The sequence below is a fragment of the Chelonus insularis genome, unplaced genomic scaffold (assembly GCF_013357705.1).
Source record: "Chelonus insularis isolate UGA/USDA-ARS -01 unplaced genomic scaffold, ASM1335770v1 contig_56_pilon, whole genome shotgun sequence".
Lineage (NCBI taxonomy): Eukaryota > Metazoa > Arthropoda > Insecta > Hymenoptera > Braconidae > Chelonus > Chelonus insularis.
The window spans coordinates 226331-239950 of NW_023276648.1; the positions used below are offsets into that span (position 1 = coordinate 226331).

The window sequence follows — 13620 nt, forward strand, 5'->3', positions numbered from 1 at the left end:
AAGGTTGCAAGAGATTGATAAGTACAATTAGAGTAGATAAAATAATTAAATTCATTCATCTTATGTTATGTAAGTTACGTGTTGATTTTCTAGAAATTTTCAGTATTGCACGGGGAATTGTTGTTCGAGATCAACTGAGTGCGTGTATAAGAAATCATCGCGCCAACTTAAAAATGGAAACTAATCAGAAAGTGAGAGCTAAACCTTCATCAAGAACAATAGCTCAAGATATGTAAGTGTAGACCGATATTTTTTAATGTATCTAAAAACAATACACATGGATTTACAGCTTATTTATCAGTTGCTAATCGTGTCTTAAGAAGTGAGACAATTAATTTATTTTCAAATAAATTTCCCACAGCTTGGCTCATTTTTTTAATTGTTTAATCTAATATATGAATGAGTTTGATTCAATAGTAATAATTAATATCAACTTTGTCTTAGTTGCATACCAACACACTATCAGTCACACTTCAAAACATTTTTTTTTCTTATAAGATACTCACGGTTCTTTTAAATCGAATGCCATTCAAAAGTTCACAATTTCCTTCTTTATTCTATGCCAATTTTGAATTATTTATAAAAAATGTATTGTTTATGAAATAAAAAAAATTTTGAGTAAGTTTTTTAGAGCTTTTTATGGTAAGGCTGTTGTTAAAGTTCTTATCGTTCATTTTACCTATTTTTTTAACAAATTCTTTGTTATAAACAAATATTTTCAATTATATTATGTTTTTCAAGAATAGGAGTACAACGGAAAAGTAGTGCTAATTTGTCAAACTACCAAAGAAAATTTTTTCCTTATCAATTTGCTGATTTCAATTCTTTTTATAATTATTTTACTACTTTTAATAATGATTACGAATCTATACTTATTCTTTTAACATTTCGAGCAAAAAACTTAAAATTCTGTAAATGAAATGTTTGTATTGATATGTTTTTAATACGCTTCAAATTTATATTATCCTGACAATAGGCATTCAAGAAATGAGCAAAATAAAAGAATAAACATTTGGACAAGTTTAAAACAGCCCCCTCTCCCGACCTCGCATACTTTGCGAATATTATGTCGCAGATATTTTATCAACAAATATAGAGGCATTTTACCTGACGAATAGTATCAAAAAATTTGTATTTTTTCGCACTACATGTTCAAGAATGTGTACATAGGTTTGGCTGAAATAAAAATTGTCTACTTCTCTGTGTCAACTCATACAAAAATATTCACGTACATTATCTTGTTTCTCGCATGTAACATCATCTTAAATTATTTTCAAATTGGGTTTGCACAATCAGGTTTCACGACTTCTCAAGATTTTCAGAACGGAGGGTAACCTATTCCTTCAACAGGTTTGAGCAACGTGTCTAAAAATTTATATTTTGGTTGATGTATAGATTTAGGATATAAATATATATTTCCAAATTGTAAATCATTCGAATGAAAAATAAGGGCCAAGAGTACATTTGTTTTACCACAAATCGAAGGACTACATATTATTCACCACTACTATTTAGCAATAAATTGTCGTGACGTTAAACTTTTACAGTTTGTGGCACAATATTGTCAACATTTGTCGCTGGTAATTGCAGTCACTGTTGATTATACCTCATTTCGACGACAACTGAAAAATTAGGATGTGAATTCACGACTGTTACAGATGTACTTTTTGTATCAAAAACATTATGATAGAGTACAGACATGGAGCTAGCATAGTAAATACAACAATCAATTAATTGTCATTCGAATTACATATTCACAGTTATCAGTACACTAGGTCTGGTATAGAATTACAAGAAAGATTGGCATGTAGGGATCATATATCGATATTCAAGAGTTCAAGTAACTTCGCCGCTTCAGCTGATGGAGCTGCAGGTATTGTGGATGCAGTTAATGATGCTAAAGCTGCTTATCGCCAATTGAATAAAGCAAAACATCGTAATCAGAAAATGAAAGTAATACCCTTGGGTAAAGCTCTTTCTTTTGAATCCAAGAAACAATAACATCGATATTTTAACGTATGCAAAAATCATAACAAATCAACATTTTTGTAGTGTTTTCACGATAATTGATTTACCGACCTTAAACCGTAAAAAAAATAATCGTTTATATCTCTACAGTAGTAGTATAATATACTACACAATCATAAAAATAATCAAGACTTTTTGACAATCAATTTTGGACATTTACATGTGAAATTCCTTCGGGAAAATGTACCCAAGAATGGTGAAATAAAGAATGATTCCAAACAGCTAATTCTTTCACTGTCTGAACAGCTCTCGATACTAAAAGATTATTATTTCTCACAGTTTAATTACATCTAAAATCCATAAAATGATGGAAACTATTTCTTAGTCAATCATTGGATGAAGCTGTAAAACTGAGGTACTATGCTACAATGTTATCAATCACAAAAAGTGTGCTGTTTCTTACGTCTACTGCCGTCGCTACAGAAAAACAAGTTTTAGCATTTCATAGAGGTGTGATATTTTATAAGTTCATTTCACATTACGATGTGCACGTATACCAGCCATATTCTACTCTAATATTCAACAATAATCATGGAATAGGCAGCTCAGTCCAGCATCAAGATTTGTGTTTACTTTCCAGTAGAAGTTCTGTACATATGTCTAGAAGATCATATCTTTTTAATTCTCAGATTCATCCTCTGTAATTGGAATTGATTGCTCGTGGCGAAACGGATAGTTGAAATCTGAACCTGTTGATGCTCAACAGATATTTGAATCAACAAAACAATCTTCTGCTAATACATTATAAAATCACATCATAAAATATAAGTTATTAAGTGAACGAGTACAATAACTAATTTAATAGAAGTTTACTTAAATTCTTAACCTGACATATGATGTAAGTGAATTATGCATTTAAAGAAGCCAGACGTGGACCTTGAAATAGAAACCGATTCACATCATCTAATGTAAGTAAATCTAGAAAACTAATAATTGTAAATCAAGTCAAGTGACTTGAGTAAAACTTATAAAAATCAAGTAAACGTGGATACAGTGAAATCAAATAATAAAGACGTGTGGCATAAAACCCTGTGACATGACTGGAAAATTTTTGTGCCCCTTTGTGGCAAGAAGCGCCCTTAGCATCTAAGTCCTGTATGAAAAGAAGACTTACGCTTCCATATGCGAGAGTAATCCCCGAGTATGTTTCAAGAAAGCTACAGCACCGGAAACTACACTTGCCGGTAACACACGGAACTGCTTAACCTCCGGAGGACAATCCACTGCTACACAAAAAGTACATCATAAGAGGCGCTGCGATGGCAGACTGGAGGGAGTCACCTCGGTGGAGGGGGGTCCCGCCAAGACGCCGGAGAACACGTCATGGCGAAACAATCACGCCAGTTGGGCTAACGCCGCTAAAGCAACAACACCGAGACGGACGACGCTCCTCGCGTGGACGTGCTGCCCTGAAGGACGAGATTCAACAAGCGCTTGGGATCACCGATTACGGCTGGCCGTACGAGACGGAAGCCAGGTTTTCCCTGAGGGTGAACGGCCATCTGACGTCCCTAAGACCACGCTGAAGGATCAGTAAGGAAATTAGCAGTATCAAACTTGCTCCTGGAAGTCCAGTCAACGGCGGTAAGCTCATACCTTGATATCTTCTACGGGCATAGGGCGATGCCGCGTAAAATAGCATATTTGTACAAATTGCTTGCTGGGGTCCTTTAGGCTGCCATTTTGTTTTCTCAAATCTCCATTTCGTACCCGGATCGAGTACGTTAAAGTCTCTATTATTTTATTGTATCTATTTTACATTATTAATAATCATTACACGAACACTACACCCTCTAAGAAGCATTGTATACATCTACTCACTTCAAGTCGTGGGAGGAGAATCCCACTTGATTGTACTAAGATTAATAACAAGTCAATTAACGTACTTATTTGTGGACACAATTCTCCTGGAGGGCACCTTTGCTCTCCCCTAGATTAGGTTTGCATGCAAATTTTCATGGTATAGGAGTCTCTAAAGACTCGAGTCGACTTCCGACACCAGAACAGAGGAACTCAACCTTCGAGTCAATCGTACACGCACGTCGGGTTGGCATCGGCGAGGTCCAACCACGTTGCATTTTTTAATAAACAAATTATTCTCTCGCCCTTTCCGCATCGTTCTCACGGCAAGCACGAGAATATTTAGAGAAAGGTAAAAGAGAAATGAAAAATATCATTACGTAAAGCAGTACCTCGCTTTCCATTTCAAAGTCACTCATAAAAATTTGCAGGGCTACATTCCTCCCAAGTACCCTGGTTAAACAAACCACCCCGAGATGAAACAGGTGAAAAAAAATCATCAAAACCTACCATAGTTTTCCATAGATCAACTTTCCCGTCAACAAAGATAGTTCCAGTTTCACACAATCTATTTCCCTTCAAACATCTATTTCTACATCTATTGCATATTATAATCATTATATCTACATATATTTTTAATTTTTTTCTTTTTTATCCCTCCTCATTCCCTTTTAACAAGAAAGTGAGCGAGAGAGAAAATTTCCTTCCTTGGCGCAAACGCCATTTTCCCGCCAGAAATATCTCAACCCTAAGGTATGTAGATTTTCAATATTCAAAGAGATTACTTCGACAAAAATCAGGACTAAATGCAACTTCATGGCATATTATTATCCTTAAAAAGTAGTATTCTACATAAGTAGTATAAGCTATTCATTCTGATATCAACATACTCCAAGAAGCTAACAATACTGCAATAATAGTCGACAAATTTGACTCAATGTGACATTTTAAATTAAATGTACACAGATTTTAAAGAATTAGATTCGACTGAATTTTACCAGAATCAATTGAATTAAATTCGATAGGGTCAAAGCTAAAACCTCCGATAATTTATTGAATGATTTTTATTACTTCATCGCTATTTGTTAAATTGAACATAAGTTTGTTTATCACAAAAAATTCACTTAATTCTAATTAAAGCTTCTTATCACAGGTAAAAAAAATAAATCGCTTCAGCCATACAAATAGACAATTTATGAATAGTATCATACTTATAATTAGTAAGATATAACTCATAACTAGTATGGATAATTTTTTCTGTTCTTTTTTTTCTTTGTGCCAGTGATTATTACTTAGGAAATGGAGGGAATGATAAATAAAGCCAAAAACACGCTAATTTGATCTCAGTACTTTGGAATACCTGGAAGTGGATGTTAGTTTCGATGTAAGCTCTAAGAACTGGTAATCCGACGAAAGTATGCTTAGAAGTAAATGTAACTGAGTGATGAATAGGATGAGTCCGTTTCTCAAAATTTCCAGTGACTCGGATAATAGGAGTTACATTGTAGTTGTAATATTGAGATAGTGCAAAACTTCGAGCAATCTCTATGTATGGCTGTCCGTTAAACCATAATTGTTGTATTTGTCCGGCAAAATTATGTACACTTCCACTGTTCTGACAATCACCACCAATGCAAAGAGTACGTAATTTCAAGAAGGCGTTGTTTATAGGCTGCATTTCAGCTGAAAAAAAAAGAGTTTCATTTACATACTCATTCACTGAATTGAGCATACATTTTAATAATACATATCTGTTGTTGTAAATACTGCATTTTATGAAGCATTTTAACAGTATAGGAACATATATTTCAAATAAGTTCGGTCAATATGCTTCAAATAGCGGCCTAATTTGGAAATCCAGTTTAGACCAATCTCAACTCTTTACTGTTTTTCAAGTAATTGATCGTAGCTTATTAACAAATGAATTTTTTTGAGTTTTTTTTTATTCCAAAGCTACGTTCATGCCAAATATGTAAACCAACTTGGCAATGATTAATTGTCATTCCTTTTTTAAATTAAAAAAACCTGCATTATAGCAAACTCTATCAAATTTGCCTAAAATTAAGATTTTATGAGTGTACTCTATATGCTCTAGAAAAAAACTGAAATTTATTATTCATTGGATATCAGTCAATGTTGGTCATTTGTACTGAGGGCAAATTTCAGTACGCATTTACAACTACATCGCAAAATAAATACATTTCAAAAACAACGCATCGAAAATAGAGATATAACCCAAGATCTTTTAAGTTACTAAAATGCTGTTTTATCAAAAATATCTCCCCTTTGGCAAATAAAAAATTATTAACGAACTTAGGTTCGTTCGACTAAACACTTCATTAAATCATTTTGGTGGATAAGGCACTTATAAGGGCACCTATATTAGCATAACACGCCGACTAATTAATGAGCAAAAAAAAAACAGATATACGTTCTATGCTACAAGCCATGTATATCACAATGCAGTGCTTGACGCTGTGGCTTAGCAACGGAACATAATAGCCATCACTTTTAGACGAGCTGATATTAAGCAATTTCCATTTGTAGACGTCATATGATAGGAAAGATCGTTATCCTACGATAATTACAACAATTAATGTTGTTGTTCTGACTTCGAGTCGGCCGGACGAGCAAACAAAAAAACTAGTGGACTGTAATAATTGAGAGCAGAATAAGAACAAAGGTTGGATGCCAGAAGGTTCCTTCCAAATGATTCACAAACACCAATTTGTCTAGGTTTTGATGGTTTTTATTCATCAATAACACTTAACATAATCAATAGAACTTAATAATCACTACATATAATTGAGTTGACTGTACAGTAATTGTTTGTACACGTATGAATTGTCTGATGGTTATTTTTTCACCAAAAAAAATAGTCTCAAAAAACAGTGAATAGCAACATTCACAGTATACACCAGAGTTGTTCGGGGGTGCGATGTATATGTGAATGTCCGTGAGGCACTATGGCGTCGACGCCAGTTCAGCTTCGCGCCCAAAGACACTACAACTGAATATACTGGACCACTGGCACTGATGAGAGTACTTTGATGATTCACGTATGTTCGTGAGAGTTGTCTGAGTCTATTTGACCGTACTTTTTTGTACAAAGAGTGAGCTGACTGCAAAAAACTGCGATTTGACTGCGAACGATTGTACAGAGATGACCGCGTGATTTGCCTGGAGCTAACTGACGCCACAAGTGCTCGACCGCGTGCTTGTTGGCGTCACTAGGGACGTAGAGTTGTCTTCTGGGCCATGAGGGAAATACTTCCCGATGATTGGTCCAGTGAGTTGACTGAAGCGCCGGTGGACAAGTCCGGCATTATGAAATTTTGATTATTCCTGACTACCTGATTTGGGCCCCTCCAAGTCAGAACAGTTGTACTTCCAATAATTTCAAGCTGCTCCAGTCAGACTTTTTGGCAGTAAAGAGTTCATCTCCCAATAAATTATTTTATGTAATGCCTTTCATAATGATGGACTGTTTATTATATTTATATCAATAAATTCACGAAAAAATCGTTATTTTACGATAATTAGTGAAATTGTTGCTGTACATTTCAATATATCAAGCTGTTACTTTTAGGCTCTTTGCCTGCAAAGAGTTTATGTTCCAACTCAGCGCTCAGCTATAAATTATTAAATGTTAAATCTACGATAAAAATGATAAATTTATTCTATTCTCATTAATTAATTTAGACAAAAAATCATAATTTAATGATAATTACAACAATTATTGTTTCATGTTTCAATACCTCGAGCATCTGCAGTCAGACTTTTTGCCTCTGAGGAGTTCATCTTTCAACTCAGCAATAAATTATTAAATATTGTATTTTTAATAATAAATGGATTATTTATTCAATTGTCTGTTATGTAATTTTGCTCTTTAAAGGTGTCAATATGTAAACCATATGCTTAACCTTAGAGACTTTAAGTTCCTCTTTTTAGTCCTAGCCTTTCGACCAATAGACAGGGAAGAGGGGATCTTCGATAGAGAAAGTAAAAATGTGTGATTTATATAAAAAACAATAACAAAATTTTATTGAATGAAAATTATTGAAAAATTATAACAACAATTTAAACGTTACCAACAGATGATTTCTTTTACTCTGGTCGAGATGAATTACAATTAATTGGTCCTCAGTCGATGTTCCAGTCAGCGCAATTATTCACTTTTTCTCGCGAATTAATTTAAATATCAATTTAAAAATAATTTGACGATCAAATAAACTTCATGCAAAAATTTACAAACTTTGAAGTATTATCAATACAATACTCAAGACTTATGATTTCAAGAGATGTTCCACGACGATCTGATCTCGATCTTACTTTTTCGACAACTGACTGATGCATCAAACCTTACGTATTTATTTAGTCGAATGTGACATAATTAGAAGTCCCTTGCTTCAGGCGCGCACAAGTCCCTTCGCAAATTACCATCAATGTTACTCTCTACCTTACGTATTTATTTAGTCGAATGTGACATAATTAGAAGTCCCTTGCTTCAGGCGCGCACAAGTCCCTTCGCATGGTCTTTTCCCTTTTTGGAAAAGCTTAACGCTCTTTTTACGTCACGTACTCTTTTTTTAGAGCTTTATGGCTTTTCGCCACGTGGGTTTTCCAAAAGCAATAAAATATCTAAAGAATGACTTCCTCAACTATTCTTCGAAATCCTTTCTATTTTAACGAAATCTTAGGAAAACTCAAAAAAATAACTTGAGTAATGATCGTTAACCTCAATCCTTAAGTTTATCGCTATTCATTTTTAGCTTTTCTTAAAATATATTTTAAATAATTATATGAAATAATTAAAAATACATTTAGACATTACACCCCCCGTGTTAGACGGAAGTGCGAGTGACAAAATTTGATCGAGTACGACGTTTTTCCTTTTTAAAATTAAACTTTTACAATAGGATTAGTAACACTCAATTCATACATGGTTAGTTATTTGAAATTACTCTCTAACTGTTGGTTGACAATGATAACCTATTTTATAACTGGTTTAAAACCCTTTCGAGAACCTTTTGGCAGCTCACTGGTGGTTCCCTTGTCATCCTTCTGCAAGTTAATTGAAGTTGAGTAGGCCAATTTTGCGGAAAGTTATTCACTTGACAAATACTCGAGTTGTTATTTCTGTTCTTTGATTTTCTATATCTGGATATAATGGAGAACTAGTTTCAGCTGTTGTAACATCTTCTCCACGTTCAACATTTATATCCGACATCCTTACATTTGGTGAAGAATATTTATCTGAATTATCTTTTGCTAAATGAACCAATAAATATGTTATTGAGTCCCAGAGGGCTCCTATTAATTTTAATGACCATCCGTACACGCTATGAAGTGTGTAACCATGTACAATGGTATCTATTATCAGTTTACATATTTTCAGAACCATAAACACGCCAATGAACCCTGCGCTGATAGTCCCAAATCTGACAAATCTTCCCCAGGTCTTCTCCCAGGCATTCTTAGCTAATTTTTCCAACGATTCTTCATCCAACATATTATAAATTGATGGCTTATTTGATATAGATCCTCTGGTTGCCTTTCCCGCAACTGTCTCTAATACTGCTGCTTGTTCCATGGTGAACATTATTCGATTCCTCATGGTTTCCAAATCCTCGGACGTATAAATTCCGCTACTCGCCAAATGAACGGGGTTTTTATATTCCCAAGTAATTTTCGAGTCTGGTTTTAGACTCATCGGCGGTGCTGTTTCGACAGGTTTTGGCATGAACTTATACCATGTCTGTCCAATTCTATAAAATTGTAATAATGGCGAATTGCAGGGAATTTGTGCTGCATGATTTGTGATTATATGAGTTTTTGGTGATAAGAAAAAACTTCGATTGTTTCTTAATATTGGTATTCTATTATAACAAATTTCTGTATGCTGAATCTTTACTTCAACTGGAACACATTGTACAATATGAATAACTTCTCCAGCCAAAATTGCCATCAATCCAGGTCCTTTCATGAATCTGTAGGCGAATTCATCGGGCTGAGTTGATGCAATAGCCAGGCTGTTCTGTAGAATCTCCTTCTCTAGCTTACACCTATGCATCATTACATCATGATATAATGTTTGGAGCTGACGTCTAATGTGTCTTTCAACATAAATAAATTTAGTATTAATATAAAGGAAAATGTCCATGTTATCAGTTGTTGTGTTGACTGCTTTAGTTGCTTCTACTTGACCGAGTGAAGTTCCAATAACTATGAAAAGTTTTGGATGCTCAGTCTTTAATAATTTGAGACCACATGAGTCTTCAGCTCCAATTACAGATAATGAGAATGTAGTATCTTTTGACTGAACTGTATAAATCGTTTCCTTTTTAGTTTCTAATCTTTGAGCTAATCCTCTATATAACGTTGAATATGTTGTCATAGAACAATATCTACGCGGTAATTGATCCCAGAAGGTATGTCCTCCTTCGGGATCTACACATATTCCCGAATTTAAATTACATTTAAAACCGGACGGCAAATAAATTTGATTGGAATCCGTTTTTACTCGGGCTATGGCCGATCGTAAACTAATACGAACAGTGCCCATTACTACTACAGAATTCCATGTACCGTATGGATCTGAGTACTGTGCACCTGAACAAGCTCCATTCTGAGTTGATGAGCCTGCTAAGGTGATGCTTCTAATTGTAGTCGTATTTAATAGTAAACCATCTATTACTGCGTTAGCGATTCGAAGCGTGCCATGATCGTGCGCTATCTGACATGCTTCCCTTGACATGAAATGGACATAATCCATGTACGCGTTATCGACAACCGAAACATGAGAATGCATTCCACAATAATGCACCGTTCTACTTATTTCAACTTTACATTGTTTTATTTCAACATGATCATATTCATTGATTTGCAGTAAGAAAAGGTTTACATTTGCTATTTGTACATGTTCATCTTCAACATTGCATTCCTCAATGTCTAATAGAGATATCGTTGTCATATTCAACGACTTAGAACCGCAATCATACCCAATAATGGCTTGAACTGCTCCAACTACAATCAACAATAACAAAATTTGGAATCCCTGCATTGTTACTGAAAAAGAAAAAAAAACAACAAAAATTAATTTCGATAATCTGGATCCTTCTCCTTGGTTATTCGCCTTTTTGACTTCTCCAATTGTTCTTTAGCTTCGAACATCGTTATTTTCGACTTTTTTAGTCTATCAGAATGAACTATTTTTGGTTTATTCTTAATTAGTATTTTGACATTTCCATTTGGAGATATCTCTAAAACTTCAATTGGCCCATCATAATGATCACCTAATTTACTTGGCTTTGGTCCTTTTTCTAAGAAAACATTATCTCCTATATGTAACTCCATAGGTTTCATTTTTCTGTCATAATATTTCTTTGACGTTTCTTTCGAATCTACTAGATTTTCATAAGCTAATTTACGTATGTTCATTAATCTTTCCACTAAATCTGTTATATAATTTTTATACGTTGGCAGACGATCTAAGTTATGCAGAGGTTCATTCGTCGGAACGCGCGCTATTTTTCCAAAAACAAGTTCATAAGGTGTAAATTTCGTACCTTCATGAACACTCGTATTATATGAGAACATGGCTAATTCTAACCACTCGTCCCATTCGTCATCTTTACGTGCGAATTGTTTTAAATATTCTCCCAACACATGGTGGGATCTCTCTAGAGAACCATTTGATTGTGGCCTAAACGCGGTTGTCTGCAACTTTTTTATTTTAAATCTTTTCATTATTCTTTGCATAAAAGCACTAATAAAATTACGACCTTGATCAGTCAATAAAACCTTCGGTGCTCCAAATACACAAATAAATCTTTTAATAAATGCATCCGCAACCGAAATCGCGGTCATATTTTCAAGTGGAATCGCGACACTATACTTCGATAATTGATCCTGAATTGTTAAAATATATTCTTTTCGTCGTGATGTAACTGGTAATGGACCTACTATGTCCATTGCAATTCTCTCAAACACTGTACCTGGAGTATCCGTAATAATCATTGGTTGCCTATTTTTAACACGAGTTAATTTTTTTAATTGACAATCTAAACATTGTTGTATTCGACGTTGCACGTCGCCCTTTAAATCTTCCCAATAATAATTATGCTTTAATCTATTATATGTTTTAGACACACCTTTATGACCACCAACGGGTGAAGAGTGTGCTTCCGCAAAAATTTTATCACGTTCATCCGGAGGAACGTGCCTAATAGTTCCTAAACAAATAATTACCTTTATATTTTCATTCTCAAAAATTTCTTTAATCATTGATAAAACATCATCCCAAGGAATATTTTCTATATACTTTGAATAAGCAACTGAAACTGTTTCAATATTCTTTTCTTTTAACATGACTTTTAAATTGACCAAACATCGTCCTAAATGACTTTTTACTCGAATTATAGATTCTCCTTTCGATTCACGAATTATACATGCAAAATGAACTTTTCGATTAACCTTGAACGAATAAATACTCCCTACTCTAGGAGCTTTAATTATAGACATTTTATTAAGGTCCTTTAATTTCTTAGAGCCCTCATCACAAGGATGTCCACTCTTATCAACAAAATAAACTAAATTATCCTTTTTATACTGAAATAATTCTTTCGATAAAATAATATTCGACCTGATTTTCTTAAATTTTTGTTCATCAACAGCTACATCCTCCAATGAATCATCCGATTCATTGTCCGACTCGACTTCAGACTCGGAGTCAGAATCATGAGGATTTCCAGAACCAGCAAATCTCGTATCATCATCACTAGAGATACCTTGAGTATTTACATTATCAGGTTCTTTAGAGTCTAACACCTTTTTCGGTGGCCTACCTCTTTTCTTGAGCATAGCTCCATCCGTGTTTACGACTCCTTTTCGCGGCCTACCCCTTTTCTTTTTGGGAGTAACATTGCCGTTTTCTTTTTCCTTTGACGATTTTTCTGATAAATCATTTAAATCACTGACTTTATTGTTCATTCGCAATTCGAGATCGGAGCAATCTTTCTTTTCATTTCCTACTTTTGCTTGAGCACGAGTAGTAACATTTACAACTTCTACCGGATTTCGCGATAATGCATCCGCGTTCAAATTAATTTTTCCCGGTTTATATACAACATCATAATCATATTCTGCTAATTTTAAACGCCATTTAAGAACTCTTGCGTTTGCTTCTTTTGCAGCTTGAAACCAGATCAATGGTTTATGATCAGTAACTAACGTAAATTTATGCCCATAGATGTGAGGCTTAAAATTTTTAACAGCCTGAACAATAGCCAAAGCTTCTTTTTCATATGTATCATATTTCAACTCAGCGCCTCTTAACGCTCTGGAATAATAAGCAATAGGTTTATCTTTACCTATTTCCCCTTGAGATAAAACTGCACCAACAGCAATGCCTGAAGCATCTGTTGTAATTATGAATGGTTTTGAAAAATCTGGATATTGTAATACTGGAGCTCTACATAAAGCTTCCTTTAATATCTCGAAAGCACTCTGTGCTTCTTGAGACCATTTAAAATCTCTATTCTTTTCTAATAAACGCGTTAATGGTTTTGCAATTTTTGAAAAATTCTTAATACATCTTCTGTAATATCCAGTTAAACCCAGAAAAGCTCTAATATTTTTTTGCGTTTTCGGTACCGGAAATTTTTTAACCGCATCTAATTTTGATGGATCAGGTTTTAACCCTTTATTACTAATAATATGACCCAGATAATTTACTTCACTGCGTAAAAATTCACATTTATCTGGTTGCAATTGCAAATTAGCTTTACGTAA

General features: G+C 34.2%; 1 protein-coding gene across 2 annotated transcripts in view; it reads right to left on the reverse strand.

The window, feature by feature from the left end:
• The window catches only part of Nrx-1 (Neurexin 1), a 763150-nt gene that overhangs the window by 97453 nt on the left and 652077 nt on the right, over positions 1–13620 (reverse strand). For both annotated transcript variants that reach the window (XM_035088915.1, XM_035088914.1), the window contains one exon: positions 5189–5511. In XM_035088915.1, coding sequence (XP_034944806.1) covers positions 5189–5511 — 323 coding nt within the window. The remainder of the gene's footprint in view (positions 1–5188; positions 5512–13620) is intronic.